The 14,805-nt window shown below is 40.9% G+C and overlaps 1 protein-coding gene across 1 annotated transcript in view; it reads right to left on the reverse strand.

The window, feature by feature from the left end:
- The window catches only part of LRP2 (LDL receptor related protein 2), a 1,335,386-nt gene that overhangs the window by 503,198 nt on the left and 817,383 nt on the right, over window positions 1-14,805 (reverse strand). Inside the window, exon 48 of the mRNA XM_044075346.1 lies at window positions 9,612-9,813. Within this exon, the coding sequence (XP_043931281.1) occupies window positions 9,612-9,813 (202 nt within the window). The remainder of the gene's footprint in view (window positions 1-9,611; window positions 9,814-14,805) is intronic.

The following is a 14,805-nucleotide window of genomic DNA, read 5'->3' on the forward strand; positions in this document are numbered from 1 at the left end:
GCTTCACACACCTTGCCAAATCAAGTCTTTCTCCATGACACACTCTAGCAAATATTTCTGCTGACATAACATTGCACTTGGAACCTTTGTCAACTTTGAGCTCTATGGGTTTTCTGTTTATCTGAACAGTACAAAATACTTCATTATTTGTCCTTAAATCTACTGCATTAACTGTTTCATGAAGCACTGACACACCATCAATATAAAAAGTAGGGTTACATCTCTCTAACTGATCAACTCATTTCTTAAAATGTTCCCTTTTAATAAAAGAATGCTGGCTTTTTGATTTACAAAACCTTTTGAAATGATTCCACTTATTGCATTTGTGGCATTGCTGACCAAAAGCTAAACATGTTTCCCTTTTAGATGCATGACTTCCACCACAATTACAACAGCTAGCAATGAATCTGGGTTGGGGCCCATGCTTTGAGTTTGCTGACTCACTCTTATGCTTCACTGAGACTGTGTAAACTGTGGAATTCGTTAGAAAGTTCTAGAGTTTACCAGAGAGTGCTGCAGGGGCTACAGTTGCTGTCATGTGCTTGGCCTTGTTTTTTTAAACCACATGCTGTATACTATCAACATGAGCTTTATCACTGTGACTTTTAGATCTATTCTCATCTGCAAGCATATCTGTGTGCCTTTCTGTAGCTCTTATATCTGACAAATCTCAGCGGCCTTGTTCAAAGTTAAATCACTGTCATGAAGCAAAATCTTTCTCACAGCATCATCTTAATACCACACACAAGTCTGTCTTTTATCAACTCATCCCTTAAATCACCAAATCTGCACATTTTAAACTTATTTCTCAGGTCAGTTATATATGCTGCAAAAGTTTCACCAGGCTTTTGATCCCTTGTGTAAAATAAGTGCCGTTCCATTGTAACATTTGTCTGGGGGTTACACATTTCTCTAAATTTATGTTTTAAGCACTCTGGGTCCTCCCTTGACTCAGCCTGTACAACAATATGATGGTTTCCCCCCCTCTCCTGTATAGATAGCAGGTGCATACAGAAATGAACTTTCCCTTACTATGGCTTCTGACCCAGCAGAATAAACGCCTCTGTACTGTCACCTTTATCAGAAATTGCAGCCTGTATGAAAATGTCGTACTCTTGCTCAAACACTTTCCAGTTCTTTGCACTATTATTCTCAAACACAGATGCACTGGGTTTTCAAATTTGCCTGCCATACCCACAGCGTATGTACAAACACACTGAAAATATGGCCCATGTAATTATGTATGAACAAACTGTTCTGTGAGCTTGTAATAACATTCAAATGCACAATAAACTCTTCAAAATACTGTACTTTGCAAATTATGCTCTGTAATGGCTGTATTATGTGAAATAACTTTACTGTAATACTGCATAAACATGTGAACGCTCTACATACTTCTGATAATTCTATCTTTGATTAATATGAAAAATATGGATTCACTAAGCCTGCATTGAAAAATGTGGTCTTTCCCTTTATTTTACTCATTTTATGAAACTTGGACTTTATTTCAAACATTTTCTGTAGTAATTTGAATATTTTTATCAATAGCATACATTTTGGTTTATGAGAACACCATTTAGAATGTTCTGTATGACTCATTTCATATTTTGCAAATAAGAAATAGTGCTGAGCAAGTTTTAATATCTAAGATTAATTTCTGACCTGTTTTGCGAAGTATACATACAGTAGGGATGATTCACTCTTGATTATTGTACCAGTTCCAAGCAAGTGCCTCAAGTCGTTTTAGCCATGTCGCCTCTAACACCATGTCTTTTAGACATGCCACTTCTGGCACCATGTTGGTTATCCTTCTCTAACACAGATGACAAGCAGGCGGGGTATTTTTTTTAGATACTTTAATACACAGAAACATATCAGGATGGAGAGCAGCGTCATAAAATATAAACAAACTAGTTAACAGACAGATCTCATACACATACATGCTTACATCTCAACAGCTAACTATAAAAAATGGCAGTCAGGCTCACATGTGCTCAGTATTTATACACTTATGCAACTCTTGGATAGGTTCTTAAAGGTACATACACACACATTGACCAACACCTCCCAACAGACTTTCCATCACAGACACTGCTTGTTACATCAGAGACACCCCTCATTCCAACATATCATTCATCCAATCCATTCAATCAGCAACATGGTGGAGCCAGTCACACATGTCAGCCTGTGACACATCTACAACCCTAAGTGTTTCTCTGGAGCACATATGGGATTGTACCTGTGCCTCCATGATGGCTTTAAACATACAGTGAGTGGCACAGGAAGAGACACATGGATCAGGTGAAGGATGGAAATCAGACCCCTAACAACCCTCCTGTGTGGCAACTTGTCCATACTTTGGCTATGGCCAGAGTCAACAAGAACTGAAGCTAGTCACCACAATTCTCTGATCAATTGTCTTGCCCTCCAGCTGTCCAATATCTGAGGGCTGAATGGAATGGGTAGGTGCACGCCTTCTGGCTGTGTCCGATGGAATGTGCTGTCAACTGTAGCAATCTTCAACCCCCACCCAAAAATAAATTCTTGTGAAACAGAAGTAACGTATTGATTTCATTTTGTTTAACTATTCAACAGTATTTAACAACTGAGATACAAATGCCTACCTGGAAGCTCTTCCTGGGACATGCTTGCTGTCCCTGAAACTGCTGCAACAATGCTGAGGACATGCTTTTCTATACTTTCCTGGGAGCTATCTGAATCCCTGACAGTGGACAGAAAAGAACTGGACTATTTTTGAAATTAATCATGAACATCTTAGCTTAGTGGCAACAAAAAGCTGTAGTAGTGTATAAAAATGCACCTAGTTTTAAGCTGATTTTGCAAAGACCGGTATCATCAGGGGATGTAGGAAGGATGGTCAAGTGTGGGAATTGCACTCAATGCAAACACACAGTTGACGATTCTTCATTTTATATCGAGAGGTTTGGTACAATCCAGTCTAACCACAGGTTTACATGCTCTAGTAAGGGGGTTATCTATTTGCATTTATGTACTCTTTGTCCTGCATTTTACGTTGGAAAAATGAAACATATGTGCAGGCAAAGGATATAGCAACATGTTTACAACATCAAAAAAAGTGATGATATCAAAGCTTTGTATAGACATATTAAATTGAACCCGACCCCCTGGTTTAAGTTTTGTGTAATAGATAAAGTTAATCTTGGTGACCAGGGTGGCCCCAGTGATGATTTTTTAGAATTCCTTGAGTTGAAGTGGCAGTTGAGGACTAATGCCCCTAGCCCCCTGGACTAAATGAAAATGTGTCTATTTCTAGTATGTTAAAGTTGAGGGCTGGTTATTATTTTAATGTAAGCTATTTCTGCTTTTTGACCTTTGCAGTATGGCTAGGTTATGGGTTCAATGTTCTGTAGATGCACTGCCCTGTACTACTGTGTTTCAACCATACACTTAGCATTTATACCTCTTAACTGCTCAGATCTTTGCAGAATGTCCAGATGTGTTCCTTATCAAATTTGTAGCTTCATGCCATATCACTGGGATGATCTCAGGACTGGTGTGACTCAATATTACAAACATTTGAGTTTTATACTTCAAATCCTTCAGAGCATGTATCTTAACACAAAATCCTGGTTATTCTAGCACATTTCTATAGAGGAAATATGTCAAATATGTCCCAATTTCTGGGTTATTGTCCCCCCATTATGTTGGCCTTTGTCCAGATGTCTTGAACTAAGAGACTGAAAGCTATCTGTGAAGCCCTTGTGATCATTGTGGCATTCCGCGCAAAACTGTGGGCTGTAAGTGGTCTGATTTAAACAGGAATACTATCTATGTTCACTTACACAGTTTCCTGGCTGGCAAAACCTCACTTAAATCTGGCGAGAGCCATGAATATGCATTGTGTGCTGCTGCTGACTGCTCACACATGTAAACTCCATCTAGGCTTTGAAAAAAGAAAACACAGGAACTGCTACCAACCAACTTGAACAAAAAAATACAGTTCCAAAGGAACGCTCGAGTGTAGCAGTATAAAGTAGTTAAAATTAGCTGTAAGTAAACTGTAGATGAATACTAATAAGTGCCTTAAAAGTACATCTAGGCCATCTAGGCTTTGCATGATGCCTACACAGAGTTTATTGAATCCAGGGGAAGGTTTGCCATGAATTACATAAAGTGATATTTAGGTGAAAATGCATTTGTTTCTACTTACAGATAAGGACATATGAATTTATTTACACTTTAATTTCTTTCTCCAAAACATATTCACAATTTTACCATGGGCTTAGACTATTATTTACACTAGAGTGTTGTTTCTCCTTTGTATGCGGTTCTTCCTGCCCCTCATCATATACAGAAAAGAGTGACCTTATGTTAAGTTTTCTATGTTACTAGGTCCTTAACTTACAAAGTGTTCAGCTATGCAGGACGGATGCACTAGGCTGTTCTTTATCTATCACCTTAACTGCTACGGTTGCACAAAAATAGTGCACATTCTTACTTATATCAGTTGAGATAAGACTAAGTAAGACTCAAGTCATAACATTTTTATTCAAAGTGATGTCTACCACAGCAAAGTGGGTGAGCCTTTTATATGCACTATAAATCCCGATGTAAAAGGATATGAGACCATATGGCACTGAGGGTCCCCTTTAGGGACTGACCAGCTATAACAGAGGAAGGGGTGGGAGTTAACAGGATGATAAATGTACAGACCTTTAAAAGAAGTAAGGGTCTGTTTCTTCCCCTGGAGGTTACTGACCAAGTAATGGAGTAATGAGCTGGCTGGCCAAACAGCACATTCCTGAAGAAGTTGGCATCCTGGCTATTATTCCTGAGCTTCTTCAAGGAGGATGATCTCAACCATTTCATCCTGTGTGGGTACATATCTTGTCCTGGGGCACTAGCTCAAGCATAAGCTGACCAAGAATTGCAGAGGAACACAGTACTCCACTGCAGAAGCTCTAGACAAGGTCTCAGAAAGGTTTTCCTTGAATCTTGAAGTTTATCTGGCACCTTCCTCAACAGGTGTGCCTGTAACTGGGAATGGTGAAATGAAAAGCTGAGGACCCTAGACCACTATGTAGAACAGGAGAACATTTTTTGCCACATTTGTCCAGAGTTCTAAACTCTTTTCCGGATGGCAAGGTGGCAAAATGCTGTAGTCTTTGGGACATATACTGAACTGAAGAAATTACATAATAGTCAGCAGAGGTATATAAGGGGCATCATCCTTTATTAGGGTTGATGGGAGAGTACTGGGATACCTCTAGAATTTTATGGGTCCAAGAGCAGAAAAATCCAAGGCTTTTCAGGCTTCTTCCTTAATAATTATGTGATGTCTTTCCAGTAGGGGGAGAGAAAGTAACTGGAAGTCATCTTAAGTTGTTCCTTATACATCTCGGGGTATCCCCAAAAAGGGACAATCTGGATAAAAAACATAAGGGGTGAAAACTCATTATCTTCATAAGTTAAACAGTGGCTTCAAGATCCTTTAAATCCTCATTATTCCCAGACAGCCAGGGAGAAGCACGAATCTTGACATTTGTGGACATGAACACATACAGGAGAAAACATGCAATAGAATGGTGCTTGAAGTCAGGAAACAGAACAAAATAGTACTGGATAATGTGTTATCCAAGGGCAGTGTGAAGTAGGGAAGGATCTGCATTTGCCTTGAAACTGACTTTAGACCAAACTTCTTAATAATGCTCTCATACACCTGCGGATTATACTAACATTACGCATCATATATATGCTTCACATATGGGCTCTGAGATGTGAATCATGACAAAAGATGATCAGATCAGACCCTCCCTGACTTAATCTGGTAGGTCTGCATGATCATGGGTTCCTGTCCTAAGAAGAGATAGCCAGGACCTGAATACCAATGATCCGTGACTGGATGACTACAAATACCAGTCTCTGGGATTAGGTGGGTCACATACAAGCTCAGGCAGTTGTCTGAAGAAAGAGATGTCAATAATCTTGAGATGCTGACCCAGCCAGCAATGTATCATAAACAGATGAAACTCTGACTATGACCCAGTAGTTCATGCACTTGATGAGCTGGAAAGGAGTATTTGTGTGCCCACTGGGTTGGAGGGTATGAGCTGGGTAAATCCTTCAAAGCCCCAGTGGAGGCCAAGATGTGGGGAAGAGTGGCAGTTTAGGATAGGAGTGTGTGGGCCATGAAGGCAAGAACATAATGTTGTAGAGCCCAGAGCAATCATGTCCTCAGTGCCCACATCTCAAGACTCATCCCTCATTTGTGGATGTTGTCAACTCACAAGAGAATGGGTAGGTCTTATCAAAAACCCTTACTGTCAGAGTATATGACTCTGCTGGCTGCCAGCTGTCCTCCATGTCTGAGGCTGCTGTAATGGTTAAAGTGTTTCCCTTTCAGACATAAGGTGCAGGGTTTGATTCTTCCATGGGGTAATTGGTTAGGCTTAAAATGGCCCACGAGGGTAGCTAGCCTAGTACTAATGTATGTACCTATGAACTACTGACAGCCACAACCTGGGAGTGATACAGGCAAGAAACCTGAAATCCCGCATTCCCTTTTCTCCCATCAAGTGCTTCAGGGGGAAGAAGAGGAGCCATGGGAGGGCAGCTAATGGTCAGCTGAGACAAGGAACAATAAAAAAAAAGTCAGGATGTAAACCCCCATGATGTGAGCAGAGAACGTGCCTCCCCCTGATCCCAATGAGGACTGGTTAGGGCTTGAGCCCATCTATGTCAACACCAAGTTCAAAAAATATTTATTTATTTATTTATTTATTTTATTTTACATTTGTTGACCGGGAGAATCCGACTGGATAAATGCCCATTTTCAGTGGGGGCCCAGGGAGAAAAGCTCCACAGTTTGTAAAAATACAAAGGCATATAAAGGCATGTATACATATATAGCATCAATTCACACATACACAGACAAAGTACATAACATAACATTTTAGAAGTACATAGAGAAAGAAAATTTTTGGCTGCTAATTGTAGTATAATGCCACGTTAGTTGTATGACCAGTGATTTCTTCTTCAAATTTTGAGAGTATGTATGATTTGCCAATAGAGTTTTCAAGAGTACAGTAGAACTGCTAGTAGATGAGGTTTGCATATAAAGAATTGTAGTACATGCAGTAAATTACTATGTAGAGGTTGATAAAGAAGTCCTGAGGTAAACAACAAGTGTAGAGGGTCAACCTGGGGGAAGGCATGGGTATTGCCTATTGATAAGAAGGTGTTCCTTTAGTAGTTGTTTAAACTTAATGACAGAGTTTGCTGAGGTAATATCAGGGGGCATTGAGTTCCAGATTCTGCCTATGAAGTTAGGAAATAGGGAGTCTCCTGCTGAGTTTTTGGTTCTGGTGATCTTGATTAAGGTCCTGTCACTAGAGTGTAATTGTCTTGGGTTTTCATGTATTTTAAGTAAATTAGATAGTGTTGGTATTTTGTCTAAATATAGTAGGAGTTTTCTGTGAAAACTAGCTGGTGGAATGTAATGAGATTTTGGAATTCCAGCCAATTTAGTTTGTATAGTGAGTGGCAATGGTGGGAACGGTAGGAAGCATTTGTGGCAAATCTGGCAATTTGTTTGTAACAGGTGTCTAGTTTTTTAATTTCTGTTTTGGATAGGTTGGTGAAGACGGGGGCGGCATATAGAAGTATGGATATTAACAGAGTCTGAGCCATGGTGATTTTAGTCTGAAGTATGTTTTATTTTTGTACAGACTGCCTAGTTTTCTGTGTATGATTTTGATGGTTTGATTTATGTGTAGGTCAAACTTCAGTTTATTGTCAGTTGTTACACCCAGTAGTTTTGTGTGGGAGTCTGAGGAGATAATGGTACCATCACGAGATGTAATACTGAAAAAAATCAGTGTCTAAGTTGGATTTATTTGCTTTGAAAATTAGTAATTCGGTCTTTTTTGGGTTCAGTAACAGGTTTTTACTGAGAAACCAAGCTTCAGTGGTTTTGAAGACTTGTTGGGTAGTGGAAAGGTGTGTGAGGGGGTTGGTGCCTGAGCAGACTAAAGTTGAGTCGTCAGCATATTGTATGACTGTTGCATCTTGGGTGATCTTATTCAGATCGTTGATGAATATGGAAAATAATAGTGGGCCTAAAATTGATCCTTGTGGGACTCCAGTTGTAATAGGAAGCAGTGTGGATAGTTTGTTATCCCACCTGACTGCTTGCTGTCTACCTATTAGGTAATTTTTAAACCAGGCTAGTGAGTTAGCAGCTAGTCCAAGGTCAGAGAGGGACTCCAGAAGTTTGGGATGCTTGACCATGTCAAAGGCTTTTGATAGGTCTGGAAATATGACCAATGTTAGATTACCTAGATTTAGGTTCTGGTTGATTAGGTTGGTGAAAAGAGAGGATGGCAGTTGTTGTACTGTGGGCTGGTCTAAATCCGTGTTGGGCAGGAGTGAGAAGTTGGTTTTCAAGTAGGTAGAAATAAGTTCTTGGTAGATGGTTAAAAACTAGACACCTCAAGGAGGTTAGGGTCTAGGCATTCCTTTGGAGAATCTGTCCTTATGGTGACACTCGTACTTTTATCTGTGACTACAAGGATTATTAATTCTCCTAACATTCATTAAACAAACAGGTCTTGACCACTACCATTTCCACTACTAGTTTTCTCCTCCTTCCACAATGAGCAGTTGCATTGGCAGCAATCAGATTTAAATTGTTCCTGAAAGAGGACAGATACTGCAAGTCTGGGTCTTGTCGGGTAAAATTTTGGTCAAACTAACAATTTTTGTGATATTTAGGTGCCTGAGCACAATGTTTTACTGATGACAGGAAGGATTAAGATCCAAATTTTGTGAGCAGCAAAAAACTAACTGGTGACCACGTGTAATGTGTATGTGTGCTAATGTACTCATCATGTGACATCACTGCATGTATTAACTTTAAGTTTTTATATATATATATATAATATATATTACTAAATGCAGGATATTGCTGAAAATGTGACAAATTCTGATTGGTGAAGGACTATTCAACCAAGGAGGGTCCTCGACATTAGCTATTTTGTTACCTTCTCATATGCTCACTAGAGTGTGAGTGTGTAACTACACTACACATTTACACACTACTTCCCTATGAGTGATGTCTGCTCTTTACACTAGACAAACAGAATGGACTGCCCCTTTCATGCATACGACAAGTGCAATGAAATGAAAAGCAATACCAATAGTCAAAATCTTACACAGACATATACAGTTATTGTGATGGATCTTTACTTTGCAGAAAGTCAGAAAAATTTGTCTTTTTTCCTAAAAATTTCTATTTAATACTGTGAATCCAAAAGACTTACTGCAAAAATAATGAAGATATTGATATGAAGACTTGTTACACTGTCTTATTTAATTGGTAACATTACTCTGTATAAATTAGTGTGGCCTGATAACTACATAGGATAAGATGGGATGATTACATTTTGCTTTCACTGGCAAATCGTTGCTGTTGTATTTAAACAGTTACTGCCTGCATCAGTGCCCAAATATGCCATTGTTCCATAGCATGTGACCTTTTTGTTTAGAATATTTATATCAGTGCAAACATAGGAAGGCATTTGCTTCAAACTAGCAAGATTGCTACTATAGTAGCATTACTATATACAAACCTGAAAGAGTTCCTGATACACAGCCCATTGGCACATGTAAATTCGCCTTCGCTGCATGATCTTCGGGTGCAGTTCTGATGCTCATCATATGCATCGGTGCAGTCAGCATCTCCATCACACACCCAGCCTTGGGGGATGCATCTCCTCTGTGGTGGTCGGTTATTTATGCATGTGAATTCTGAAGCTGAACAATTACGATTTCCTATAACAAAACACATCTCTCTTTTAAAAGGAATTCCCTCAAATGGCTTGCCTGTAATGGTAAATGGTATGCAGAAATTCGATTTTATGAAAGTCTTTTGACATTACTTAGTTTGTGATAGGCTGTTGCTATCGAAAATATTCAACAGCAAACATTAACATGAAATTCTGCATGAATGTCTACACTAAAAAGTACAGTTGTGTACACTTACCATAAATGTAGATGTTCGAGTGTATTCACTGTTGCAGTTATTACATTTGGGTAATTCTGCTGGCAGGTTGCCCTCAGCCCGCCTGAATTCCAAAGTCTTGGGTCCTGTGTCGGCTGCTGTTGCCCCTTCCCTGACGTCAGGTTGACAGGGGTATAAAAGAAGCAGCCAAAGCCATTTTCTTCAGTTTTTCTTGCCCCAGATGTCAGGTTCCCCCAAAAAGGGTAGCCAAACTTTATGTATATATTCAGAAATACGTCAATATAAATTTTACCTTCATCTATAAGCAAATACACCACATAGGTAGTATAAATCAGAGAAGGAAAGATAAGATCCCAAAGAAAAAAGGGGGAAGGCGGGTGGGTAACCTGGACTGCAACAGTGAATACACTCGAACATCTACATTTATGGTAAGTGTACACTAATGTACTATGTTCTTCATGTTTCACTGTTGCAGTCATTACATTTGGGTAGAGTCCCAAAGCTATGGTTGGGAGGCTGGAACTAGACAGCAGTAGGAGTGGCTATGAGGCCCTGCAGAACTGCAGTGGCAAAGCCTTCCCTGGATTTAGAGTAGAGTGGCAGATGATAATGCTTTGTAAAGGTGTGCACTGAACTCCAGGTAGCCGCCTCTAAAATGTCTGTGGTAGGTACTCCCCTGAGAAAGGCTGCTGAGGTGGCTGCAGCTCTGGTGGAATGAGGCCTAATGCCCTTAGGCACTAGCTTGCCATGGTGCAAGTAGCAGAAACGAATGCAGTGGCCTAACCACTTAGAAATAGTCTGCTTTGAGATAGGCTTTCCTTGTGATCCTGCAGTATATGCCACTAGTAATTGCTCTGATTTCCTGAAAGCTTTGGTTCTGGCCAAGTAGAATCTAAGCTGTCTGTGTACGTCCAAAGAATGCAGAATTCTCTCCCCCTTGTTCTGTGGATTTGGGTAAAAGGTAGGCAGATGGATGGCTTGATTAAGAGCCACACTGGACACTACTTTAGGCATAAATGTTGGGTTTGTCCTCAGGGATACTGTCTGGATGAAAATGATGAAAGGTTCCACAGCCATGAACGCCTGTAGCTCTGAAACTCATCTTGCAGAAGTAATTGCTAAGAGCAGAGCTGTTTTCCATGATAAAAACTTCATATCAGCTGTAGCAGCTGGCTCAAAAGGAGGCAAGGTGAGCTTTTCCAAGACATAGTTGAGGTCCCATGCAGGTATTGGTAGTCTTCTTGGCGGGCTTAAATTTTTGGCTCATCTGAGGTACTGTCTTAATAAAGGGTGAGAAAAAGTGGTGGCTCTGTATTGTAATGAGCCGAAATGGCAGAGGCATGAATTTTAATAGATGACAAAGATAGGCCTTTGTCCAGCATCTCAGTTAAGTATTGCAAAATCTGAGGAATATTTGGTACCGCTTTATCAGTTTCTTGTGCCTGGTTCCACGCACAGAATCTCTTCCATTTTCCAGCATAAGACTTTCTAGTACTAGGCCTTCTGGCTTCCAGAATGACATCCATCACAGCTTTACTGAGAGGTGTTTTTTGTATGTCTACATTATCCGCCATGCTGCCAAGTTTAATGTCCTGAGTTGGCTGTGCCTGATCTGATTGTTTTGCTGGGACAGTAGTCGAGGTATTTGAGGTAAGGTCCAAGCCGGGTATAGAGATAAGTTCCTTAGTATTGTATACCAGTACTGGTGTGGCCAGTCTGGCGCAATCAGTATCATCTTTGGCTTCTCCTGTCTGACCTTTAGGAGAACCTTGGGGAGTAATGGCAGTGGAGGAAAGGCATATACTTTCCATGCTTGTCTGTGATAAGTCCTTGTGCAGGATCTTTTTAGTTGGTAATTGACAGGGGAGGCAAATAGATCTATGTCCGGGCATCCCCATTTCCTTGTTATCATGCTGAAGACTTGTGGATCCAGCTTCCACTCGTGGGGATCCATGAGGTTTCTGCTTAGTTCGTCTGCCAGAGTATTTTCCTTTCCTGGCAGGAATTGTGCCTGCAGATGTACTTGATAAGTCAAAGCTGTGTCCCACAAGGTCATGGCTAGTCTGCAAAGGGGGTAAGAGTGTGTGCCCCCCTGCTTGTTTATATACCACATGACTGTGGTGTTGTCTGTCTTTATCAGTAGTTGTCCCGGATGAAGTAGGTCCTTGAAGGCTGTCAGGGCATTTTGAACAGCTAACATCTCTTTTTGATTGATATGTAGATGCATTTGGTTTGAGGACCATGTGCCCTGAATGCCTCTTCCTGCCATGTGGGCTCCCCAGGCATAATCTGATGCATCCGTTGTTAGTGTCTGCCTGGCTGGAGGTAATGTGAATGGCTGTCCCTTGTTCTGGTGACAAGCCTTTGCCCACCATCGAAACTCCTGTTGCAGGCAGGGAATGACAGTAATGACTGTTTCCAGCCTGTGGCAATGTTGAGTCCAAACACTTTTTAGATACCATTGAAGTTTCCTCATATGTAGTCTTGCATATGGAATTAGTAGGATGCAGGATGCCATGAAGCCCAAAGCCTGCAGAATTTTTCTTGCAGATAACTGGGCCTTTGTTGCCAGCATTTTGAAATAGGTAGTCAGTTGCCTTTGTTTGTCTGGCGTGAGATAAGCCATCTAGGCAGTTGTATTCAAGCTTGCACCCAGGAATGTTATCTGTTGTGAGGGTACTAGTTTTGATTTCTTTTTGTTGATTGTGTACCCTAGGCATGATAGAAGTCTTTTCACAAACGCCAGATGTTAAAGAAGAATGTCCTTGTTCTCTGCTTGAATGAGACAGTCGTCCAAGTAAGGATATATTTGTATTCCTCTTTGTCTGCAGAATGCAATTACTGGTGCCAGGCACTTTGTAAAGACCCTGGGCACAGTAAATAAGCCAAAGGGCAGTGCAGAGAATTGGTAATGCATTGAACCAGCCTTGAATCTTAGGTATCGTCTGCATGATTGTCTGACTGGAACATGCAGGTATGCCTCTTTTAGGTCTAAAGTCACACGCCAAGCATTCTTGCCCAACATGGGCAGAAGCTGCTGCAAAGTCAACATTTTGAATTTTGGAATATCCAGGAAAGTGTTCAGAATAGATAGGTCCAGTATCGGCCTCCAGGCCTTGTCCTTTCTGGGTACCAAGAACAATCTTGAGTAAATTCCTTGTCCCTGCTCTTGCTCTGGTACTTTTTGAATGGCCCCCATGTCCATGAGGGATGAGACTTGTTTCTGTGCCTCTGCCCATTGATGTTTTGGGAGATCTGGCCATCCGTTTGCCTTTGGCATAGTATGGAAATTGAAGTTGTATCTTTGTAACACTATGTTTAGAACCCACTTATCCAGGGTTATGATGTGCCAATTTTGAGCAAAAAGTGCTAATTTTCCCCCTAAGGGTGCTGCCAGAAGATAAGTGGTTGGTGCAGGCAGGGGGAAGTCATTGGGACTGTTTTCTGTATGTTTGTGATCTATCTTCTCCAGCTTTGAAGCACCCCATTGCTTGGGCCTATAAGAACCTTGCACTTGGGATCTACCCCTAGGGCATCTGGTTCTGCCCCTTTGAGGTCTGTCTGACACAGGAAAGGACCAATTTTTTGTAGGCCAGTGTCTACTAAACCTGGGTGGCTGTACTTGTAAAAATTCTTTGACAGTTTGCATAGATTTAGCTTTGTCCTCCATTTTCTTTAACGCCTCTTCTGCCTTAACACTAAACAAAGTATCATGCTGCAAAGGTGCATCTAGTAATTTAACTTTAACATGATCAGGCAGATTTTGTTACTTTAACCAAGCATGCCTCCTAATTACAGAACCCATAACTGCGGCCCTGCAGGAGACCTCCAAAGAATCAAAACCACATTGCAAAGTATGCTTTCCAACTTGTTCTGCTGCATACAATAAATCCTGCATTTCCTTGTTTTCTGCACATTCAGAATTTAACATTTTCTGTTTAAGCAATCCCATGACATGTTGCTGATACTTAAGCATATGAAATTGACAGTTTAAGGCCCTTATAACCAAAGTTGCAGATGTGTAAACCTTTTTTCCCCATCTATCCAGTGCCATCGAATCCCTGTCAGAGGGGGTTGGGTTTTTTGCAGTGGAAGCCTTAACTCCCTTTGGACCCTGTGAAATAATTTCTGGGTCAGCAGCAGGGTTTTTAAAAAGAAATTTATGTGAGTCAGGAACCCTGTAATATCTGTCAGGCTTAACAGGAGCTGGGGGTAAGGAGTCAGGGGTCAGACTAGACGCCGAAAACACATCATCTACAATGTCTAACCCAGGTGGAATAGCTAGTGGCCTGTGCTGAGGTAGTAAGAGAAAATCCCTGAGCCTCTTTTTAGATTCTGAAAAATCTTGACTCCCCCAGTGGAAATGCTCCCTCATGGTATGCAAGGTTTCCCCAAAGGAATAGTCCTCAGGAGGAGATGCTGAAGGTATTGATTCTTCAGCATCAGAATCCTCATAGGGGGGAAGAGAATATTCCTGATCAGAAGAGGAATCAGAAGAAATAGAAACCTGATCTGAAGATTCATAGTCAGTGTCTTGCCTAGGCCTCTTATCAGGAGGAGAATGGCAACCCCCGATCAAGGTAATCAAGTCTTCGGCCCTTTTGAGCATCTGTTTTTTGGGCATAGAGGCCTGTCCACGTGCCTCTTGAGTCTGTTTCCTTGCTTTAGAAGGTGCTTTAGTCTTTCCTTTGATGCTGAAGTCATTTTAATGTAAAGATGTTTAGGTCTGAATACACCCTCAGAAGCCAGTGTCTGATCAGCGGCTCCAGACCCATCTGAGGGATTAGTGTCTGAGGCTCCAA

Source organism: Protopterus annectens, chromosome 6.part1 (genome assembly GCF_019279795.1).
Source record: "Protopterus annectens isolate FY-2018-M chromosome 6.part1, PAN1.0, whole genome shotgun sequence".
NCBI classification, from domain to species: Eukaryota; Metazoa; Chordata; order Ceratodontiformes; family Protopteridae; genus Protopterus; species Protopterus annectens.